The following is a 19954-nucleotide window of genomic DNA, read 5'->3' as shown; positions in this document are numbered from 1 at the left end:
CTGTGGCAGAACCAGTGACACAAGCCATGTTCCCAGTCCAAAGCTGGAAGGCTCTGTGTGCCTCATGGGTGGATGCCCGCAGATTTTCCCTGTCCTCGTGGCAGTCTGAGAAAGTCTTGTCCTCGTAGGTCTGTGCCTGACAGATGCCCTATTTGGATTGAGTAGTGCTGTGGAGCTTATGGTTCCCCTAACCCCACTGTCCACCACCTCCAAGCTCTGAGAAAGCACATTAGGAGATGTTGGTACTAAGGAGCTGACATATTTTCTCTGATGAAAAAGTTAAATCCCAAGATGAAAAAAAATACTGGCAATCTTCCATGCCATCAATCCCTTTGTGTTACCAGTCCCAGAATAATTTCCCCCACTCCTTTGACAATCTCAGCCCTCTCTTACTGTTAGGCATGCAATGTGAAATAGCACAGCTTGAGATCAGATACCATTAGCCATCTAGCACTATTTTAATCATAATTACTGCTCTAATTTATTCTATTCTGTTCCAAGTGAGCTCACTATGAGATCCATGCTACTGTCGGTTTTCCTCAGTGTCTGCAAGAGCTTGTACAAAGGTACCTCAGGCCCCTTACACAGCACTGTAATCACATGTAGCCACAGCTTTTAGCCTGCATTGACAAATCCTTCATCTTGGCCCCATGAGGTGTGTTAAGAACTAAAAGCTGTGCCTTGTCTAACCTGCCAAGATGTAAGCACAGAGCTGGTTTTATGGGTGAAACCTGCTGTGCTATTCATGACTGAAAAATGTGTAAACTCTAGTGTCCAATGGACTTTTAATTGAAGTCCTACTCACCTAAATGAGAGAGGAGGGGACAGAAAACTCTTAGAAAATAATTTAGAAAATAAGCCTTAAAGATGTATATTAAAAAAAACATGCATTTTGTTCACTTTCTGGAGAAATCTGGTTTTTTGTGCTCCTTCGTCTTTACTCTTAAAGATTGCTGTACATATTCTTTTAGCTGAATTATGGAAGGGCACTATAGGAATCTCTGTACTTCTCATATCCTAGAGAGCACTGTTCTAATAGTATTTACTTTTATGTAGAATAATAGAAGAAATGTAGAAGAAATAACCTTATTCAGGGAAGTCAACTTTGTTTCTCTGCTATGAACATCTATTCCTTAATATCTAGTTGGAAGAAAAGCCTCGTTGCACTCTCTGGGTATTAGGGAAGGCATTTCTGGAGAGACATTAATTGTTAATTCACCAGTTGCTGACTGTTATCATTTCACAGTGCACACTGTTAGAATTGATTAACCATCTGTTATTGACTGACTTTTGAAGACCTGACATTAAATCAAACTCACAGACAGGAAAGAGAGGCAAGGAGGAAAGGCTTGATAGTGCAGAGCCCGGTTTCAGTTAATACCACCCTGCATTAATTGGCAGTAACATGTTTGACATAAGTGACTGCTGCAAATCCCGCCCTCACCTCATGGCAGATAGGCAACTCATTGCTTTGTAACGTGTAAGAAAAAGCACTTCATAAATACAAATATAAACACATTGCAAGTGGTGCTTGTAAAAGGAAGCAAAGACCTGGTTTCTGGCACATTGCCTTTTTACACAGCGAAACAAAATTGTTATTCAAACCTAACAGGGGTTTGGCCAATTTAAGAAGCAAGATTTATTGCTGAGTTTCCTTTACTGCTCCAGGATATGATTTCACTTTTGCAGAAGAAAAAGAGAGATCATATCATTTACATAACAAGGTAATAAATAAATAATTGGTTACTGTAGTTCCAAGTACACTTCCTCATGTGCACAGATGATAAAAACTGCATTCAGATGTTGCTGGTCCTGTTTCACTCCAGAACAGGGGATTTAAGACTGAAATGTCATCCTGAACTCACCCCTGGTGCCTGAATAAATGATAGTGACCTGCTGTGTGAATCGGCTTAGCAGAACCTTGCAGGGTAAAGTGCTCTTTGGGGAGAGGAAAGTCTGAAAGCAATTCTGCCTGATATAGCTGTCAGCTCTTTCTAAGAGCTGTTAACTCTTTCCAGGATATCACCTCTCCTTTAACTGCAGAGAATCCCACAGACTAAATATATGCTCTATTTTCTTAGCAGGATACCTGGTAAGAAACTTTACCGACTACAGTAGATGCTTAAATGGAGAAAATTATTCTGTTTCAGATTGGCTTTACTGTTAAATTGCTCTTCAGCCTCTATATTTTTCTGAGTTTAAGTTTCTCTTGTGCATGAACATTTGTTCCTTTTCTTCTGACTTCAAGCCAAAATTTTTCCTTCTTCTTTTTAAGGCTCAGCTTCTTTCATTCTTGCTCCTCATAGCTCAGACTGTTTTCTTTGTTTGGAGGCAGATGCTTTGCCGATGTTATTGACACTTCTTCTGAGCATCTGGAACATATTAGATAAGACCAAAGATCTGTCTAATCCACTGCCTCATGTTAAAAAGCAGCTGGTACAGGGGTTTCACAGGAAGGAGCTTAGGGAAGATAGATTATTTATCTCACATACTTTGCCACATGCTGATATCTAATACTTAGGGATCAGATAATGCCATGAAGTACATGGTATTGTACTTCTGCCAAATATTTGGCCTCTTTCTCTCTAATCCTCTATCTGGTTTAGCTTGGCCTTTTGTTCTTCCTTTTCCTTGACGCTGTGTGTCTTGATGTGTCTTGAACAGTCACTAGCCAGGGCAAGAAATTTGATGTGGTCCAGATTTGACAATTTTTGGCTGTAAGCAATTTCCAAAGAGCTGGGATTTTGTATCTACAATGGGAATAAACCTGCCCTGGCATACTTCAACTGCACCTCAACAATGCAAAAATTTTAATAGATTGTTTGTTTTTTATAGCAAGGAAAGTATGTTTTACCAGGTTTGAGCCTTTGGTGGTTCCCTTTTCCTACTCTTTTCTCTGTAACCATAATTCCTGGAAAATTTTTTTTCTTTCCCCTCCCTCCTCCTTTCTCTGGAAAGTGGAAAAAGTGTTTACACTGGAGTTGAGCCTTAAAAAAGAACAGAAAATATCTTGAAGCTGTTGATAAAACTATGAGAGCTGGCAAAGCTGGGACCCCTCTGTTGCCTTCAGAAAATACACAGTTTTTCTTTTAAATACAGTTCTCTATGATTTTTTTCTTGATGTTTTGACAGTAGCAGGGAATTTTTGCATTGCTTTTGCAGAGTTATCTTTTTTTTTCTTTTTTTTTTTTTTTTTTTTGTTCTTGTTGGATTGTGTTTTCTTTGTGATGCTCCTTTGACTTTGGCCAAAGGCTTAATACCTCTGAGTAGAATCTCCCAAAAGATCACTGTTTTTTCCTTCAATCTGTCAAGCTCCCTTTTTAATCTCATCTTTAAAATTACTCTTCCATCTTTGTCCAAACACTTCCACATTCCCTCTCCCACTTGCCAGCTCACCTCTGGAAATATAGTCATGGCTGCCTCAGACACTGGTGAAGATAATTTCAACTTTGAGGACTTCCATTTAGTTTTCCTTGTTTTCTTCTTTCCTTCATTCTCTCTTGTTTTCTTGCTTTTCTTTCACTGGCAGCAGCTTTTAGCTGAATTAGCATGATGAGCTGAGAATGGCACAAGCAGCCACCTGTGTCTACCAGTGTGATTGCCTGACATACATGCTATAAAGTTCTTCAGTATTAACTGCAAGAGGCATCACACTACCAAAAAAATCACGTCTTGTGTAGAGAAAGTGGCTTCTAAAATCCGTGTTTGCAAAGCTTTATGAGATGGAAACAGACTTTTAAAATATGATAGCGGGGAAAATAGGTAACTTTGAATTCTGAGTTTTACTCAGAGTTCCTTCATCTTTCTGGGGTTCAGTTAGGCATTGGGAAAATTTTGTTGTCAATCTGTTTGTGATTATTATAAAGAGTGCCAAGGGTTGGTAGATGCCATTGTGATAGACAAATATGTACTCTTGCCAGACGTTTGTTGCAGGATCTGAACATTCGGGTTGGCAAGTGCTGGACATGTTACAGAAGCAGCAGCAGGTGGGAATGGTTTGCAGTAGAAACTCCAGCTTCTTGGCTGACCACCTTAGCCATGACCAATGGTTTTGAGTTATTGGTCTGTTTACCTGCCATTATGGGAGTTGTTATCACAGTACCCATAGTTTATAGCTGCAAGGAAACTGTGCTGCTCCCTTCACTTCCTCCTCCTCCTCCTCTAAAAATGTTCCTTGATCTTCCTAAATTTTTCAGTCATTTCACAAGCAATGTTGCTCATATCCTATGGTAATTTTGCTCCAGGGAGGAGATCTTTTTGATGCTATTACTTCCACCAACAAATACACAGAGCGGGATGCCAGTGGGATGCTCTACAATCTGGCCAGTGCCATCAAATACCTTCACAGCCTGAACATTGTCCACAGGGATATCAAGCCGGAGAATCTACTGGTAAGTGGAGATTCATCTTTCAGTATGGCTGATAACTCTGGAGTGTGTGAGAAAAGGTCTGCGCTTCCTCCTTCCACATGCCTGCCAAGTTTATTTCAGTATTTTAAATCACTGATCTTTTAATTTTAACCTTTGCATTGTAAAGCTCTCCTAAGAATAACAGCTGTCCCAGGAGGTACAGTAACATTAGGTGGTATGTCTAGATTGTTCCATGGCACACAACCGCTGAGTAATTCCTGGGATCACTAGAAGTCAACTTGTAGTAAACTGCAGGAAGATTTCAAGCTTCTTATAAATATGTGTTCTGTCCTCAGCAGACTATTCTGTACTTCTGTCACTGCCTAAATAATTAGCAACCTTTTAGTTTTACAAGGGTGGTGCATGTAAATGCTGTGTCCTAATCATGTCACACATCAGAGCAGAACCAGGAAGATACTTCATTGTCCTTCCCTTACCACATCTCCAAATAATCCTACAGTACTTTTTATTAAGCCACTTTCACAAACAGACAATCTAAATCTTTGTTTTTCTGACTAAATCTATATGAGCCTTATCCACTGAAGACAATGAAAAACATATCCTGGCAATTAGTCTTCTGAGAATTTTGCACACTTGAATGCAACAATTGCATCCCCTTCATAGTTTTATTTCTCCTAAGAAATTAGCTTCTCCTGATTATTTCAGTGTTCTGAGTTTTTACAAATTTGCTGACATGTTCCAATATCAGGATGTCCCAATTCTCCATATATTCTGCAACTGCAAAACAGTGTTTGTAGAATCATAGTGTATCAGTTCTCTCAGCTGTGTACTCTCAGCCATGACTTAATGCATTTAATCCTGCTTGACAATGAAGAGCTTTTATGGGGAAGCTGACTCCAGGAGATATTGCTAAAACTTCCAGGCAGTGGGATTTTTACAGCTGAAGTTCTTTATTGGCAGGTTCTGGGTGAGGAAGTGACCTGCTCTCACTCTCGAGATACTGCTGAAAACACACTGGGTGGAAGTTTCACTAGACATTAATGACTGATACACCTTTCTTGGCCCTTTTGCTCCATTTTATTTTCTGGTGTTGGTGTTGATAGGTGGCTGCATGCAGATGTTGTAGCAATCCCATGCCAGGATTCATTAATGCTGTTCCTGGAGTGTGCAGGAGGGTCTTGGTCTGGGACAAGCCTTGCTCTGCTGCTGTCTTGACTTGTCTGTAAATGCCTAAACTCTGTTGTTGTCAGAGTTAAAATTCTGGGGGAAAAGAGGTATTGGTAGGAGGTGAGGGCAGCAGGGCAGGGATTAGATTTACCTGCTCAGCTTTTCTAGTAATTATCCACTAATGATCACATTGTTCACATTGTAACTGAATTATTTCTGAGTGACTTTTCCAGAACTGTGCATTGATTTTGAGACTGAGCTGTAAGGATGCATCATTTAGCCTCTTGCAGCATCCTAATCCTCGAGAGCCAGCATTTGATTCACAAATTGCATTGACTCTCTAAGTTTTATGAGGCCCTTGAAAGAAACAAGCGCTGCTGTAGAAGAGGGCTTTGGAACCAGCCTTACCTGAGCTCTGATCCTGGTTCTGACGTTGGCTGCCTGTGGCCTCAGTGTGTCTGAACCTTTCTGCTTTTATCTCAGCTGTCAAATGGGATGTGTGGTTTCTTTTGTCACAAAATTGCAACTAGCGTTATTTTCATGGCATTTACAAAACACTTGAAAAATGCCACATGGGTCTCAGCATTTATTTTGCTAAATACCTACTACTTGCCTTTTGTAGCCTGCCCTTTTCCTTGCAGCTCTTTAACCCTTCACCTAAGTGGTCATGGAGGTATTTTTCCCTTGTTGTTCTTGTGCTGTGGCTTTCCCTCTGATACTGTCACAGTGCTGCACATGCAAACCCTGGTTGTGTTATTGCTGGTTCTCCTGGCCACTAGTTTGAGAATCAACCCTTTCTCCCCCACCCTTTTCCTACTCATGGATTGTAACTTTAGGTTTAGAGGAGCATGTCCTGAGGCTAAACAACCTCATTAGCAGGAAAAAAAAGACAACAGGGAGGATGAGCAAGGCTGTAGAGTTGCTAAAGGAGACCAAGGGGAAGTGAAGGGGAACATGCTGCTCTGGAGGAGGAGACCAGAAGAGGATGTTCACCTGGAGCTGCTGTATTTCATCTCTTCCCGGCCCCTAGTAGAACCTTTACTTTCACCTCCTCCTTTGTGTCTTTTAATTTTTCCTTCCCAAAAGTACCTTTCAGGCTTAGAGCTGATGTGTGAGACCAGCTCTAGGTCCTGCTAATAAATCTTTGTGTGTGCGAACCTGTCCTATGTGCAGCACCCATTATTTTTTAACTGCTTAAATATTCCATATTATCCTCAAGGCATATAAAGTCCGTCTAACAGTCAACTGTCCAAGAGTTTAGGGTGTGCTGAATACCTGTGATGTTTTAGCATTTTTGTTTGTTTTTTTTATTCTCTAGGGAGTCTTCCATGTTTTAATTGGAACATTTTTCATAATTGTTGCTATTTAGAACGTTTATTTTGTCAAGTCATGGGATGTCTTTATAGCCATATAATAAACCCTAGAGAACAACTTCTCTGACTGTTGCCATCTGCACTGATCGCAAGAGCAGCTTAGAAAATACTGACAGTCTTTATACTAATAGGATACATATGGTGGCATACAATTATGTGTGGCTGCATTCAATTAGTGTAGTACAATTACACAGTTTTATAGCTTAGTTAAAACAGTGAAAGCTCTACGAAGCGGGCAATTTGCACTAATCCCCATTTCTTTAATTGCCCTTCAGTATTTAAATGCAGGAACATATATAGCATTTATTCTGAATGAGTGTTAAATTATCTTTCCTATTCCTTGACTGGCAAGTAACATACCACAGCTTCACATTGGGCTCTTTTTTATATGAAGTTATAACAGGGTGAGGAAAAGTTACTTTCTTCATTTTTACAAGTCAACTGAAGTAATTTTCCAAGAAAAGTAATTCCTCGAAACAGATGAAGCAAAATAATAGAAAATGCACTGTACCAAACCTTCTGCATTGGTAAATATTGCCAAACAAACCTCTTCTGTAATTAATTTCTAGTATGGATGAGTCCCACAAGGTGTGGTCTATTGAAGGAAGGAATTTACAAATGTTTGCTGGGTTAGCACAGTTCAGAGAGGGCTGTGTAGAAAGATAACTGCATGAAACAGAATATGAAATAGTAATTAGGCCAGATTCAGCTCTTCATGTCTAAGTGCACACTTTACATATTTCAGCAAGTGAATATTTAAAGCCCTAGTCTCTAGACTTTAATTAAAACTGTTGTTGAAATTAGATTTATTGCTGCCATTTCAGAGAGCACTTCCTTTAGTTTCAGGAACCAGATGTATTTAACAATCTGTGTTTTGAATAAAACCATAATTGCCTTTTTTTTTTCCCAGTGCTTTTCTATAAACATAACTTTTTTCTGGCTTAGTAGAAGAGAAATGTAAATCCATTATAAATTGCTGGTCCTCTTAAAGATCCATTTGAATTCTTAAAAATAACATAAGGAGAGGAGAAGAATTTTGTGTATTCTGAATGTCTGCTTGTGGCTTTATCACCTGGTAAGCAGGGATTCAGGACAGAGAGGGGTTTTCTCTCTAGACATGACTAACATTAACAAATAAGAAACTGGAGGATGGGGGCTGTATAATATAACTAACTAGTATGAGCTATAACAGATCTGTAGGAAACTGTGGTGAGAGACTTCAAGAATTTACTTTTGCACCAAGTAAACTATTCAAGGGTCCCATGTAGAATTTATTGTATTTTTATAAGAAGAAAAGCTAGGATTTTCTTCTTAAAACAGTTGTAGATAAATGTGATTTTCGATGTAGGAGTAGCTGGTCAAGATATATGAAGGATTGTTTTGGTTTTGATTAGGAAGTATGATACCTACTATTTTTGCACAGTTTTGGTGCAAATTGTTTACACAATATCAATAGTGGTGATACAGACTGCATGGAGCTTTGGTTTGGCTTGCAAAATAATGAAGTGATATATTATATAAATGTCTCCTGTAGACTGTTTCCATTTTTTAAGTTGCTGTCATAGAAATAAAGGACTCAAACCAGCACATTGATTAAAGATAGGCTTACAGTCTAGTGTTTAGTTCAGATACAATTTTATATTTTTTTTTAAACATTTTTTTACTGGATCTAATTTTGAAGCACAGAACTTCTTCTCTGGCATAAGCAGATGGTGGGGGATACAATACAGCATCATAAAGTCACCTTAGGACATTAGTTTTCAGTGTTTGCAGATTTGGGGCTCTTCTTTTGCTCTGAGCCAGCTTTTAAAATTATAGTTGTTTTACTGTTGCTTCTAGCTTTTTTTTTTTTTTCATGTGACTACATCTTAATCTCCTTTTGCACCCATAAAACCCTGTAAACGATCACGCTGCCACTGTGCAGACCAGGTTTTAAGACAGGATTTTCACATATCCCTGTTAGCAGCCCTAACTGCTTGTGTCCTGTTCATCCTGACATTACCGTGCCAGTAAGAAACTCATTGGTGTGTAAGAGTCATCCAGGGAGAGGAGAGTATTTCTAGGTGAAATACTGCAGCCAGATTTGTGTCTTGTGGCTTCTGCACACAGAGAAGAGCCTGGAACTGCTATCAGTACAGTCACTTTTCTATTACCTAAGTAGCTGAAGTTCCTGTGCAAACCTTTAATCTCTCTGCAAGTAAAATGAATAAACTCAACCCGCCTACACTGTGAATTCAGTAGGGAGCTGATGTAGGAAAGCCACTGCTGGAAGGTCACACATTGCTTCTGGGCTTTAGCACCTAGCAAGTGGCACATCTTTTGTTGGACAGATAGCAAGATAAGTCTTTCCCAAACATCCTGACTGTATTCGAGGGAAGTTGTCCAAATTGTCTGTGAATTTTCAAAGCATGCAGAGAAATATGTTAAAGGTAAGGAGGAGGAAAAAAAAATCTGTAAATAAGAAGGAACATTTCAGGCAGTTAGTAGTTGCATTGATGGTTTTCAATTTTCCTCCTGATTTAGGTTTATGAACACCAAGATGGAAGCAAGTCCCTGAAGTTGGGAGACTTTGGCCTAGCGACAATTGTGGATGGACCTCTATATACCGTCTGTGGGACCCCAACATATGTAGCTCCAGAAATCATTGCTGAAACTGGGTAAACCCCTTGTAGTGGTGATCCATTGATGTGTACTCACAAGAGCACATTCTTATCATTGTGCCAGACTGGAGTTCTTGCAATTAAGATTTTTATGCTGCCTTTGGTTGGCTATGATGCAGAATCATGGCTCATAGAACAATTCATGTGGAAGGGACCTCTGGAGGCGATCTTACCAAACCGGTTCATAGCAGGCTGACTTTTGAGTTACATTGGCCAACCTCTGCCAGCTGTTGGCCTCAAACTTTTCAACTTAACACTGAGTTATTAACTAGCCCTTTGCAGATACAGTGGAAGTAATTCTATTCTCTAGAGACTGCTAACTACCATTCACTTAATTCTATTTTGTTATTTCACACTATCCTCCTCTGATTTGTTCCACAGAGTAAATGCCTGCCTGCTGGCTTGAGCAGTCTGTGTCCCCTTTGCAGACTTCATGTTGACAGGCATCACTAACTCAAGTAAACTCAACTTGAATTAGTTAACTAACTGAAGAATACAGCCCAATGTCTTCTATGCACTCACACATTCTAATCTAATGTAATTTTAATTTTGATTTTAAGATGTAAATGCAAAAAATATTTGATAGCAGAATGAGGATTGGTAGGTAAACAAAGTTCAGATGAGAATTTATGAGAAATTATGAATGATTCTGAACATATTTCCTCTGTAGTCTGTAAGAATCTGATGTCTCTAACCATGTCTCTCACACTTCTAGATATGGCTTGAAGGTGGACATCTGGGCAGCGGGTGTGATTACTTACATCCTGCTCTGTGGTTTTCCTCCATTCCGTGGGTATGGACTGACCTATTCAACCATCCTTGTTATGTGAATTGGTCCCTGTGCTCCTTTCACATTAAGCACAGAGATTCCCACTGGTAGAAGTTCTCTGCTCATAGGGTTTGATGTTTTTTTTCTGTGCTCTACATAGTGTTCTACACAAGCCCCATAAATGTCTGTGATTTTATGGTAAAATCTCTGTCTCATGTTTGTTTATTATAGTTTAAACTTCATTGCATTGCAAAACAAGACCCTTCATTATAGGTTCTGCGTGCCTTTGTCTGAAGTTTTAAATACACTGTGAAATAACCATCTTCTTTCACAGACAAAATGCAGCATATTTTGTGGTTGGTAAAAGGTAATTAAAATGCAAGCCAGTTAATAAGGGCGTGTCAAATATTTCATCTCCTCAAAGCAACTGCAAAGTTGTGGACAATCCTAAAGACAAGCAGAAGGGAAGAGTATATACCACATGCACTGTGTTTTATGATCTCACCTTTAACACCCATGGCTGCATGTTTGGGGCAATCAACATCTTCCAAAAGCATACTAAGGCATGAGCAATTAAAAGCAATTTTAAGTCTATTGAGACCACATCTGAAAGTAATTTCTTTTTGGGTTTTGTTGTTGGTTTTCTTTGGTTTTTACTTTACAGAAGTGGAGATGACCAAGAAGTGCTTTTTGATCAGATTTTGATGGGACAGATGGATTTTCCATCTCCATATTGGGACAATATTTCTGACTCTGCAAAGGTGAATTTTACAGTTGATGCTATTTTCTTCTACAGTATTATTTCCAGTGGGAGTGCCTAATGCATGTTGTCCTTTCACAGTGTTGTATTTGACATGTCTCATACATCTCCTGCTACACCTATAAATTCCTCTGGGTCACCAATTATGTTTCATTTAGTTACTGTCTTTTAGACCCCAGGTGGTTTTGAAATGGACCCCATTCTGAAATGGACATCATATCTCTATATGATTTCTCACACAACAGACACCAGCAGCCCTTATTGATTAAGAAAAAGTAATTCACTTCCTAGCTTGAAAGCTCTCTTGGACTGTGCTTTATATGTACTTATGAGGGGCACCAGGTACCAACCTGGAGCCTTTGAGTGTTATCTAATAATATTATGGAGAGGCTGATTTCCCTTATTGACCCCATTAGATGTTATGTCTGTTTTTTCTTCCTGTCAAAGAACCAGGCCTCCCATTTCCTTATTGTTGCAGAGTGGTATGAAATACAGACTTGTTCTGGTCACAGCTCTTGACCTGCAGGTTTTGGTGTGCTAAGGCAGATATAATTATTTACAGATACAGACCTTGACAGGCTTCATTATACTTGCAAAGCAGATCAGGTTTTTTAACTCTCACCAATTCATTAGAGTAACAGTTTAACTCAAAGATTTTCTAGGGATCTGGTATTCACTGTACCATATGTACAAATGTCATATGTATAAATATATGTGGACAGAGACAAAATACATATGTGAATGTAAAAAAAAATCACATGGTCATTCTGTAGATAGGTAAGTGCTTACTTTCAGTCAGTTTACTTCTCTGGTCTGTAAGGCAATCTATGAAAAACTGTCTTCCTGTTTCCTTCAGTGTGACAGGGTTTGATTAATCACAAGGAAAAAAAAAAGTTAAATTTGGAGGTGGATGCAGGTATGAGAGTAGCTCTGAATCTCCATTCTTTGGAGAGTTACATCCTGCTTTTACAGGTATGTGGAGACTTCTAACTAATGAGATTAAAGAATAAGATACAATCATAGAGTTGGAAGTCCTCTAAAGCAAATCATTGTGTTGTAACAGGCATTATTTCATAGCATCATTAATGGGAACCTTGCAAGTCCTTTGCCAGTGGGTTTTCCTGTGAAACTTCTTCTGTCAAATAGTTTTGTCTAAAAATTCTGGTTTGAAGCCTTAGCCTATCCATTTAAGTTATTCTTGTAATTAAGGATGAATAGCTTTGGTCTTTGGCGATGCGCCTTTATTTGCTGTCATATTGCTGTACTGTTTCCATGCACTCCACTCAGTGAATAAAATAATCTAGGTAATTGCAGAGAAAATCAGAGGATGAAAAATAATGATTTTAAGTGTCAGGTTTGTTTTTTTTTTTAATATCTTCTATGTTATTTAAACAAGAGTTTAAAGTAAAACTCTTTGCTGGCTTTTTTTTTCCTACAGAGGAATTGGCTTTTTCTTAATTGAAAGCTAACCTAATTTCATGAGACCATCTGTTTTGCACAATATGTATTAAGTGCTTTTCTCTTAAACAGTGGCTTCAGAGCCGTAACTCAGAACTGTCTTCTAGCTTTTCAAGATACTGTCAGATATTGATTTAGAAGTTCAGCTGAGAGTTCATCAGTTCATAGTTTTTCTATTTTTTGAATAATCTTAGTGTATTTCTTCAGTCAGTAGTTCACTCTCTCTTTGAGCACTCTTACAAAATCAGTTAAAGAGTTCTTCAGTGTATGAACTGTTGATCTGTTCTTTGAAAGTGTTCTTTAATTTCAACCGTGTATTCAATTTCTCAGGAACTTATCACAATGATGCTTCAAGTAGATGTAGATCTGCGATTCTCAGCCTTGCAAGTTCTTGAGCATCCATGGGTTAATGTAAGTATTTTCAGACTTGTATATGCTTCTTGCAATTCGACACCTTTGAGTTCTTTTCTGTCAAGCTCTTGCTATGCCCTTTTGGAAGCCAGCACATTCTAAAGATGCCACAGATTTAACTGGAAATCAGCTGGGTTACAGGCTGATTTAGTGTATTTTGTACCTTGGAGTTGTCATTATTTTGTGTGTGCTCAGCTACATTTTCTCTGAAATTGAGTTTGAACAAATCTCAATCCAATTTGATAAATGTATATCTCTACCTCTCAGCTTGCAGGTTCAGTGACACATTTTATTCTCCTGAGATGAGGTGGGCTCAAAAATCTCACAGTCATGATTAAGAGTTACTGAAATATAGCCCATACTGTTAAAACTACTGTTAAACCTACTTGATCCAGAATGGAACAGGGAAACATTTAGAATCGTATTTAGCTTCTGACAGTATTTAAGATTTCCTAATTATTCCAGACTATTTAACATGTTTTAAAATATTTGGATGACAAAAATAAAAAATCAAGATAATCTATATTCCAGTTCAGAAGGGATATCTGAAAAAGAAACACAATTGGGATGATCAGTGAGAAAAAAATAGAGGAAGAGGAAATAATGCTTCATTTTGTTTGTTGCAAGTTTGAGTGTGCAGTCCTCCCTGGAATACTCTTTTTAGTCCCTGAGCTGCTGTGTCCAAAATCCCTTTCTCACTAAAAAACCATTCTAAAAATTCAAATATACAGTCACCTCAGATATTAATTTTTTTTTTATGAAAGAGTCCTCCATATAGAGTAGTAGTGATCACTTAAGTATTATTCAAGTACATGCTTTAAACTTGGAGGGCTCCTTTATTACACAAACTGCTTTAAACTTGCAGGGCTCCTTTATTATCCAAACTGCTTTTTAAATTGTAAATGCTATTAACATGCAGAGCTTTTCTGTGGTGTTTGAAGAGTGCAAGGATCCAGGACAATGTCTGATGAAAATCTTTTCATTTTGAAGATGACATTCAAGCAGCTGAAATATTTATTTTCCTTCGTGCCAGGGGCTATCCTTGGACATAGTGTTCTGTCACAGTTTATCATGCCTTATGGTGATTGAGGGTTCTCTCTGTCTCCATGGGAGGAGGACATGTGGAGATTTTTGAAGTGCTGAAGAGGAAGAGATGGAAGTGACTGATCAGAAGCCACAGAGAGGCCAAGTCACCCACAGTGTGAGCCTGCACACTGCTGCTGAGATTACTGAAATGTCACTTGCTTACATCACTTAAGGAAGTGGTCACTAATCTTCCATTTTTTATGAAAAATATATTTGAAATGTTAATATGCTACCCCCAGATACTTACTTTTTTTAAATTGCTGCACCATGATGTGTTTTAAAAAGCCATATTAGTGTGATGTATAAAAAAGAAGAGGTGCAGCTCTTTGGCAGTAACCTGAAGATAGTAGTGTGCAAGTGACATGAGGATCTGCTTCCCTGTCCTTAATAGTACCTGCTGGTGAGGATAGCAGGGGAGAGGAGCTGGGGTCTAAAGACATTTAACACTCCAGAGCTCTGCTAGAAAAACCTGAGCTCTGGTTACTGAAGCACCTTGGCAAATTCCTGAATTTCTGTGCAATAAGTTAACATGCAGAACCCTTTGCCAGAAGGTGGTGTAGAGAACTGGTATAAATGGACTCAAAAGAGAATTTAATACATTTTTGGAGGATGATCCCATTGGTGCTTATTAAATATAGTGGACTGGATAGACCTCTTGGCTCACAAAGTTCTTAAGTACTTGGTTGGCATGAACTAGACGATATACCAGGGAAAGTCCAAGATCTACTAGCTTCTATTAAATATACTACTTCTTAAAGAGTGCCTGTGATGCACTGTTAGAAACAGAATGCAGTGATCAATTCATCTGTGGTCTAGCTCTGGTGCACTTGCAGTTTTATGCTGGTAATAATTCTCTGCAGTCAAAACCCATAGCAATTCTGTCTATATGTAAGTGAAACAAATATTCCATGACAATTCTCTAATTCCTTTTTTTCTGCTGCTTTTAATAACTGAAAAAAAAATCAGTATTTTTTCTGCATCATTACACTAGAGATAGTTCATAATGTGGATCAAAATTGCTTTTGAATTTTCTTATGTCCTCCATATATTTTTTTCTGGAAGTAAAAAGTCTAGCACTGGGAGCAGTTCAGGAAAGTGCTTTAACGCATTCCAAACATTGCTCCCATTTCAAGACATCACACATGGAAGCACTTAATACTGGGCATCAAATGAACTAGATGGCACTACAATCCTAATTCACATTGGAAGAAATAAGAACATGGCTGAGTTGAAACAGGTGTTTAACTGCTTCCATGAGAAAGGGCACTTCCCTGAAGTGTGTCTGGGCAGTATCAGTAGATAAGCTAGCAGGGGCAGCCTGTTGATGCGCAGAGGCAGAAGGTACAGTGTCAGATCCAACTACACATACCTCTGCCATCACTGGCTGGATCAGCTGCAAATCTGTCACACAGCCTCCCTGCACCTCATTTTCCCAGCTTCAGGACAGAGAATTAATGCACTCATCCCTGTTTACAAAAGGCTCTGCAACCTATGTGTTGTAATTACCTGAGCAATTCTGTGTATACTGGCTTTCTGAGAAGAAATGGCACATGGAATTTTCACCTACACTCCATTTTCACAGGTAAACTGCTTTAATACTTTTCCATGGTGTCAAATGCTGGAGTTTACTTTCTCTATTACTTTTAGCTGGTATAGGGCTCACTACAACACTTCCCTTATTTCAATTTTGAATGTATTCAGAGTGTTAAAGCTACAGCTAAAATACTAGATAGAACAGCTGGCTTGAAAAGCAGGCATGTGTTTTCTTTGACAATTTTAAGAAACATTTTCTCTCTTTGATCAAACCTTTGATAGAAGTGTTGTAACTGCTTACACTGTATAAAACCATTTTGTAGATTGTAAATAACCATTCTACTTTATAGCTGCTTATTATGTGATTACTTGGTAAATTGCTGAGATTCCTGGAATGTGCTTTGACAGTTTCAGTAGGAGCAAACCCTCATTTCACTTTAAGATTTTGCTATAAAAATATCTGGATTCCTCTTGGAAACTGCAAAGCTTGTTATGGTCAGAGTCAGCAGTTTCGATGTGAATAATATCCCAGCTGTTTTCAATTCAAAAAACAAAACCTGAAAAGATGTTGGCTACATGCCACTGCCACAGATGGAGATCTTGAATTCTTAATGCAATTCAGCAGCAGTTCTTTGCCCCCTCCATTTCGTTTATTTGGCATCATCTCTCCTATGCAGTACACTTAGACCTGGAAAAAAATCCATTAGTTTATACTTCCCCTACAGGGACCCCAAATCTTTACCTGCTCTTTTTTTTTTTTTTTTTTTTTGCAAAGTTAAAGAATTATAAAAGAGGCAGGAAGCTTGAGATTTGGCATTTTAAACTTTGATGTTATTGATAACCTGAAACAAGATACAGGACAAACTCATTCTTCTTTGTATAAGTAGTAAATGTTTCCTAATACATCCCTGAGCAGTGAAAAGGATGTATTAGGAAGGGATGCTGAAAGGGATAGATTGCATTCTGTAAATCCTTCTCTGTTAAAATAATCAATATGAAATGCATGTTGTTGCTGGAAGAGAAAGATGGCACACACTAGCCTAAAAAGAATTAGAGAACCTGGAGCTTTTATATTTTTCCCTCAATATGTCTGCCTTGTAAATTTGTGTGCAAAAGAAATTAATAGCCAAGCGATAAGTGTCATTAAGCTACACATTTGTAAGAAAACTAATTTTAAAAGACAATCCTTATTTTGCAGCTGCACTACTTTTGGTTACACCCTAGAACACTGTACAAAAAAAAATTCCTTAGAATCCTTAAAGGAAACAGTGTCCAAAAGCTTTTCCAGCACTTCTATTTACACTAATTTCCTGCTGTTACTTGTATAATGATCTATTCATCTGACATTTGTAGACTCGGAAAGTAAAGCTCTTGTGACCATCTTGTGAAATGGATCTAAGCACCCCAGGGCAGTAGGAGTCTGGGAATCCTGAGCTTCATTACATCTTTATAACATTTACTTTGAGTGGCAATGTCTCCTGCCACAGGGAACAATACAAATATGAAAAAAAGTTTTTATCAATTACTAGATTTTCTCCATGACCTTTTGCCTCTTTTTTATTGTTTTTTATTTTGAATTTTTGTAAATAGACCATGAAAGGTATTTTGTAGAGGCTGATTAAAAAACCCGAACAAACAAACAAACAAAAACCAAAATAAAACACCCCAAAACAAAAAACAAAAATGTGTTAACATTCCAAGCAGTCTATATTGTCCATGTGAAAACTCAAATTCTGAGCCAGAGTTTTCAAACTCTTTTGACTGCTCAGCTCCTGAGGTATGCACAGGAGAGCTCTTCTTTCAGACTATTAGCAGTCAACATTCTGAAGCTCATGACTCTTTAAAGTTCCTAGCTGGAGCAACAAAAATAACTGCTCACCTTAAAAAAAAAAATCTTGTGATTAGTGATAAGGCTGAGATGAAATTCTGTGATCCTAGCCCACTGCCAAAAGCAAAGGCTTAGAAAAGGGGAAAGAAACAGTTAACCTCTGCAGGGTTTGACATCCCTACCATTTCAGCAACCCAATGAAATTCTTGTCAGCAGTGTTTACACTGTTCTCCAGTTCTACAACCTATCCTGATAATTCTGATCAATTTGATATTTGATGGGGTGTTTTTTTCACTTCTTGCCCTTTAAAACTGCAGAGCAACTTGTTTTGTATTTAGATAAACAGCTGTCATCTCTCACCCTCAATAGCTATCTTTTTGTTGACTGAAATAATTCTAGGAGCCAGTTTAATATGTATTGATTTCTTTATAAAGCATTTTTGAATAAAAGAGAACTACTAAACATCAGATGGCACTAACAGTAGTAATAAAAACTTAGTAACAATAGAGGAATTCTGATATATCTCTATGCCGCATCTTAAACTGGGCTGGAAGGTATTTCATCTGAAAGCTGGAGCCCAAACTCTGTGTCTGTGGCATGCTGCCACAGGAGCTGTGGGTGTGGTTCTTCACCAATAAAATATGACCACAGTCTTGGTAACTATTGTCTTGTCTGTAATTTAGTCTTTTTACAAGATGACATGAACGCTTGGCAGACTTTCGTGTCAAGAAAGCCAAGAGAATGATTTTATTTTTCTTCCCTCCTCTCGTGATGAGGAGTTCACTTTACAGACTAGCTTTCTTCTGGGAAAGGGAAGGTCAATGGGAAGCAGGTTATTTTTAGTGGTGATATACCACCAAGCCAGGACTCCCCAGTGATAGACAATGATCAGCTACTGGGTTCTATTGTTTTGTTTTGTGTTTTGCAGCTGTGTGCACTTGACCATATTTTGCCAGCTGAGACATTTTGTTAAGGGGTGAGTAAGGGATCTCTAAACACAAACTCCCCAAGCTAAATGAATAACAAACCCTACCAACCCCCCTAAAATTCCCATACACTCACTGAACTCATGATTTACTGCAGCAGCTCTGTAACTCTTTAAGAGCACTCATAATGGCTGAAAAATAAAAGAAAAAAGTGTCTGTCATCTCTTACTATTCTGATATTTTCTTGTTTTCCTTTATTCTGCTAGGATTTTGCCTAAGTGGAGTTTAAGAATTGTTTCATTTGTTTATTCCTATACATACCATGCAGCACCAGTCAGGGATGACTATGGCACATGGCTCTGTATATTTTGCCTGTTGTATATTTTGTTTCCTATTCCACTTGTTCTGCGTATTTGTTGCCTGAAATCCTGCTGCTAGTGAGGGTCTCACTTAGTAGTGGCTTTTTGCACGTTTTTAAGGCATAAAGATCTTTGCTACAATTTCCAAAAAACCCTCCTCTTTTCCTGGGCTTGAATTCAGTGTGCGGACTTGTGCAAAACCACAAACTCCATTCTTTCTGTCAGGATTTCTGCTCAGTATGAAGGATGCCAGTCTCCCTAGGTGCAGGTATCCAGGTTTGCTCTCCAAAGTGAGAAGACTCAGCTGGAAGGAGGACTGACCCAGCCCAACCTCTTGTTTTTGTAATATCTTGGAGACTTTTTACTTTTGAGGTCATTATCATTAAATTTATGTGATGAGTAAACAGAATCTTAAACACATCTGAAGTCCTCAGGTTTTGAAATATCAATGGGCATAAAAATAACTGGGTAGTGGTAATTAATGAAAGAAAATTGTAAGAAATGTTAAGGAAAATGAATTATTTAACAATTATTATTAATTAACATTACCTAAAGTTTGAGAAGAAAATATTGGGTAAAGAAGAAGAGAGAGACTGCTTGGTGCCATAATGTGTTCATCTTGTAAGTACCTTAAATGTATTGATGGAGACAATGATTGACCCATATTTTAATACAAACATTTTGTAAAATTTTCTCTATTGACCTATCAGAATCACCTCACAGTTCCTCTTTTTTTTGTCTTTCCTCTCTGAAGTTTTATTTTGCTTTATTTGTCTGCAGGATGATGGCCTTCCAGAGAACGAACATCAGCTCTCAGTAGCTGGGAAGATAAAGAAGCATTTCAACACAGGCCCTAAGCCAAACAGCACAGCAGCTGGAGTTTCTGTCATAGCAGTAAGCATCTGATATACACAGATGAAACAGATTTATGTGCCCACCAGCCAGTTTTGTGTTTATGACACCAAAAGAAAACAGAGAGGGTTAATATTTAGATAAATGTAGCATTTAATTAATATCAGCATAGTTAGACTGGTATCCTGCACAACTTCTCCTTTGGTTCTCCTTGTGAGTCACATTGTTATTTAACTGCCCTAGGAGGTATAACTGTACACACAGAACACAGTTCCACATTTTACCAAAAGATCAGTGGACCTAACTCCAACATAAATTCAACAATTTGAACTGGGATCATGACATTTTACTTGGCAGCAGACTCATTATATGGATTTAGGCCACACAGAGATTGTAGGAGGA

The 19954-nt window shown here is 38.3% G+C and overlaps 1 protein-coding gene across 3 annotated transcripts in view; it reads left to right on the top strand.

The window, feature by feature from the left end:
• DCLK1 (doublecortin like kinase 1) overlaps positions 1-19954 on the top strand; it is a 237122-nt gene that overhangs the window by 193710 nt on the left and 23458 nt on the right. For all 3 annotated transcript variants that reach the window (XM_063149170.1, XM_063149171.1, XM_063149172.1), the window contains 6 exons: positions 4245-4391; positions 9434-9567; positions 10286-10363; positions 11004-11100; positions 12888-12968; positions 19481-19594. In XM_063149170.1, the coding sequence (XP_063005240.1) occupies positions 4245-4391; positions 9434-9567; positions 10286-10363; positions 11004-11100; positions 12888-12968; positions 19481-19594 (651 nt within the window). The remainder of the gene's footprint in view (positions 1-4244; positions 4392-9433; positions 9568-10285; positions 10364-11003; positions 11101-12887; positions 12969-19480; positions 19595-19954) is intronic.

The sequence above is a fragment of the Melospiza melodia genome, chromosome 2 (genome assembly GCF_035770615.1).
Source record: "Melospiza melodia melodia isolate bMelMel2 chromosome 2, bMelMel2.pri, whole genome shotgun sequence".
Classification (NCBI taxonomy): domain Eukaryota; kingdom Metazoa; phylum Chordata; class Aves; order Passeriformes; family Passerellidae; genus Melospiza; species Melospiza melodia.
Note: the sequence above shows the minus strand (reverse complement) of the source record. Positions and strands in the feature narration are given on the sequence as shown.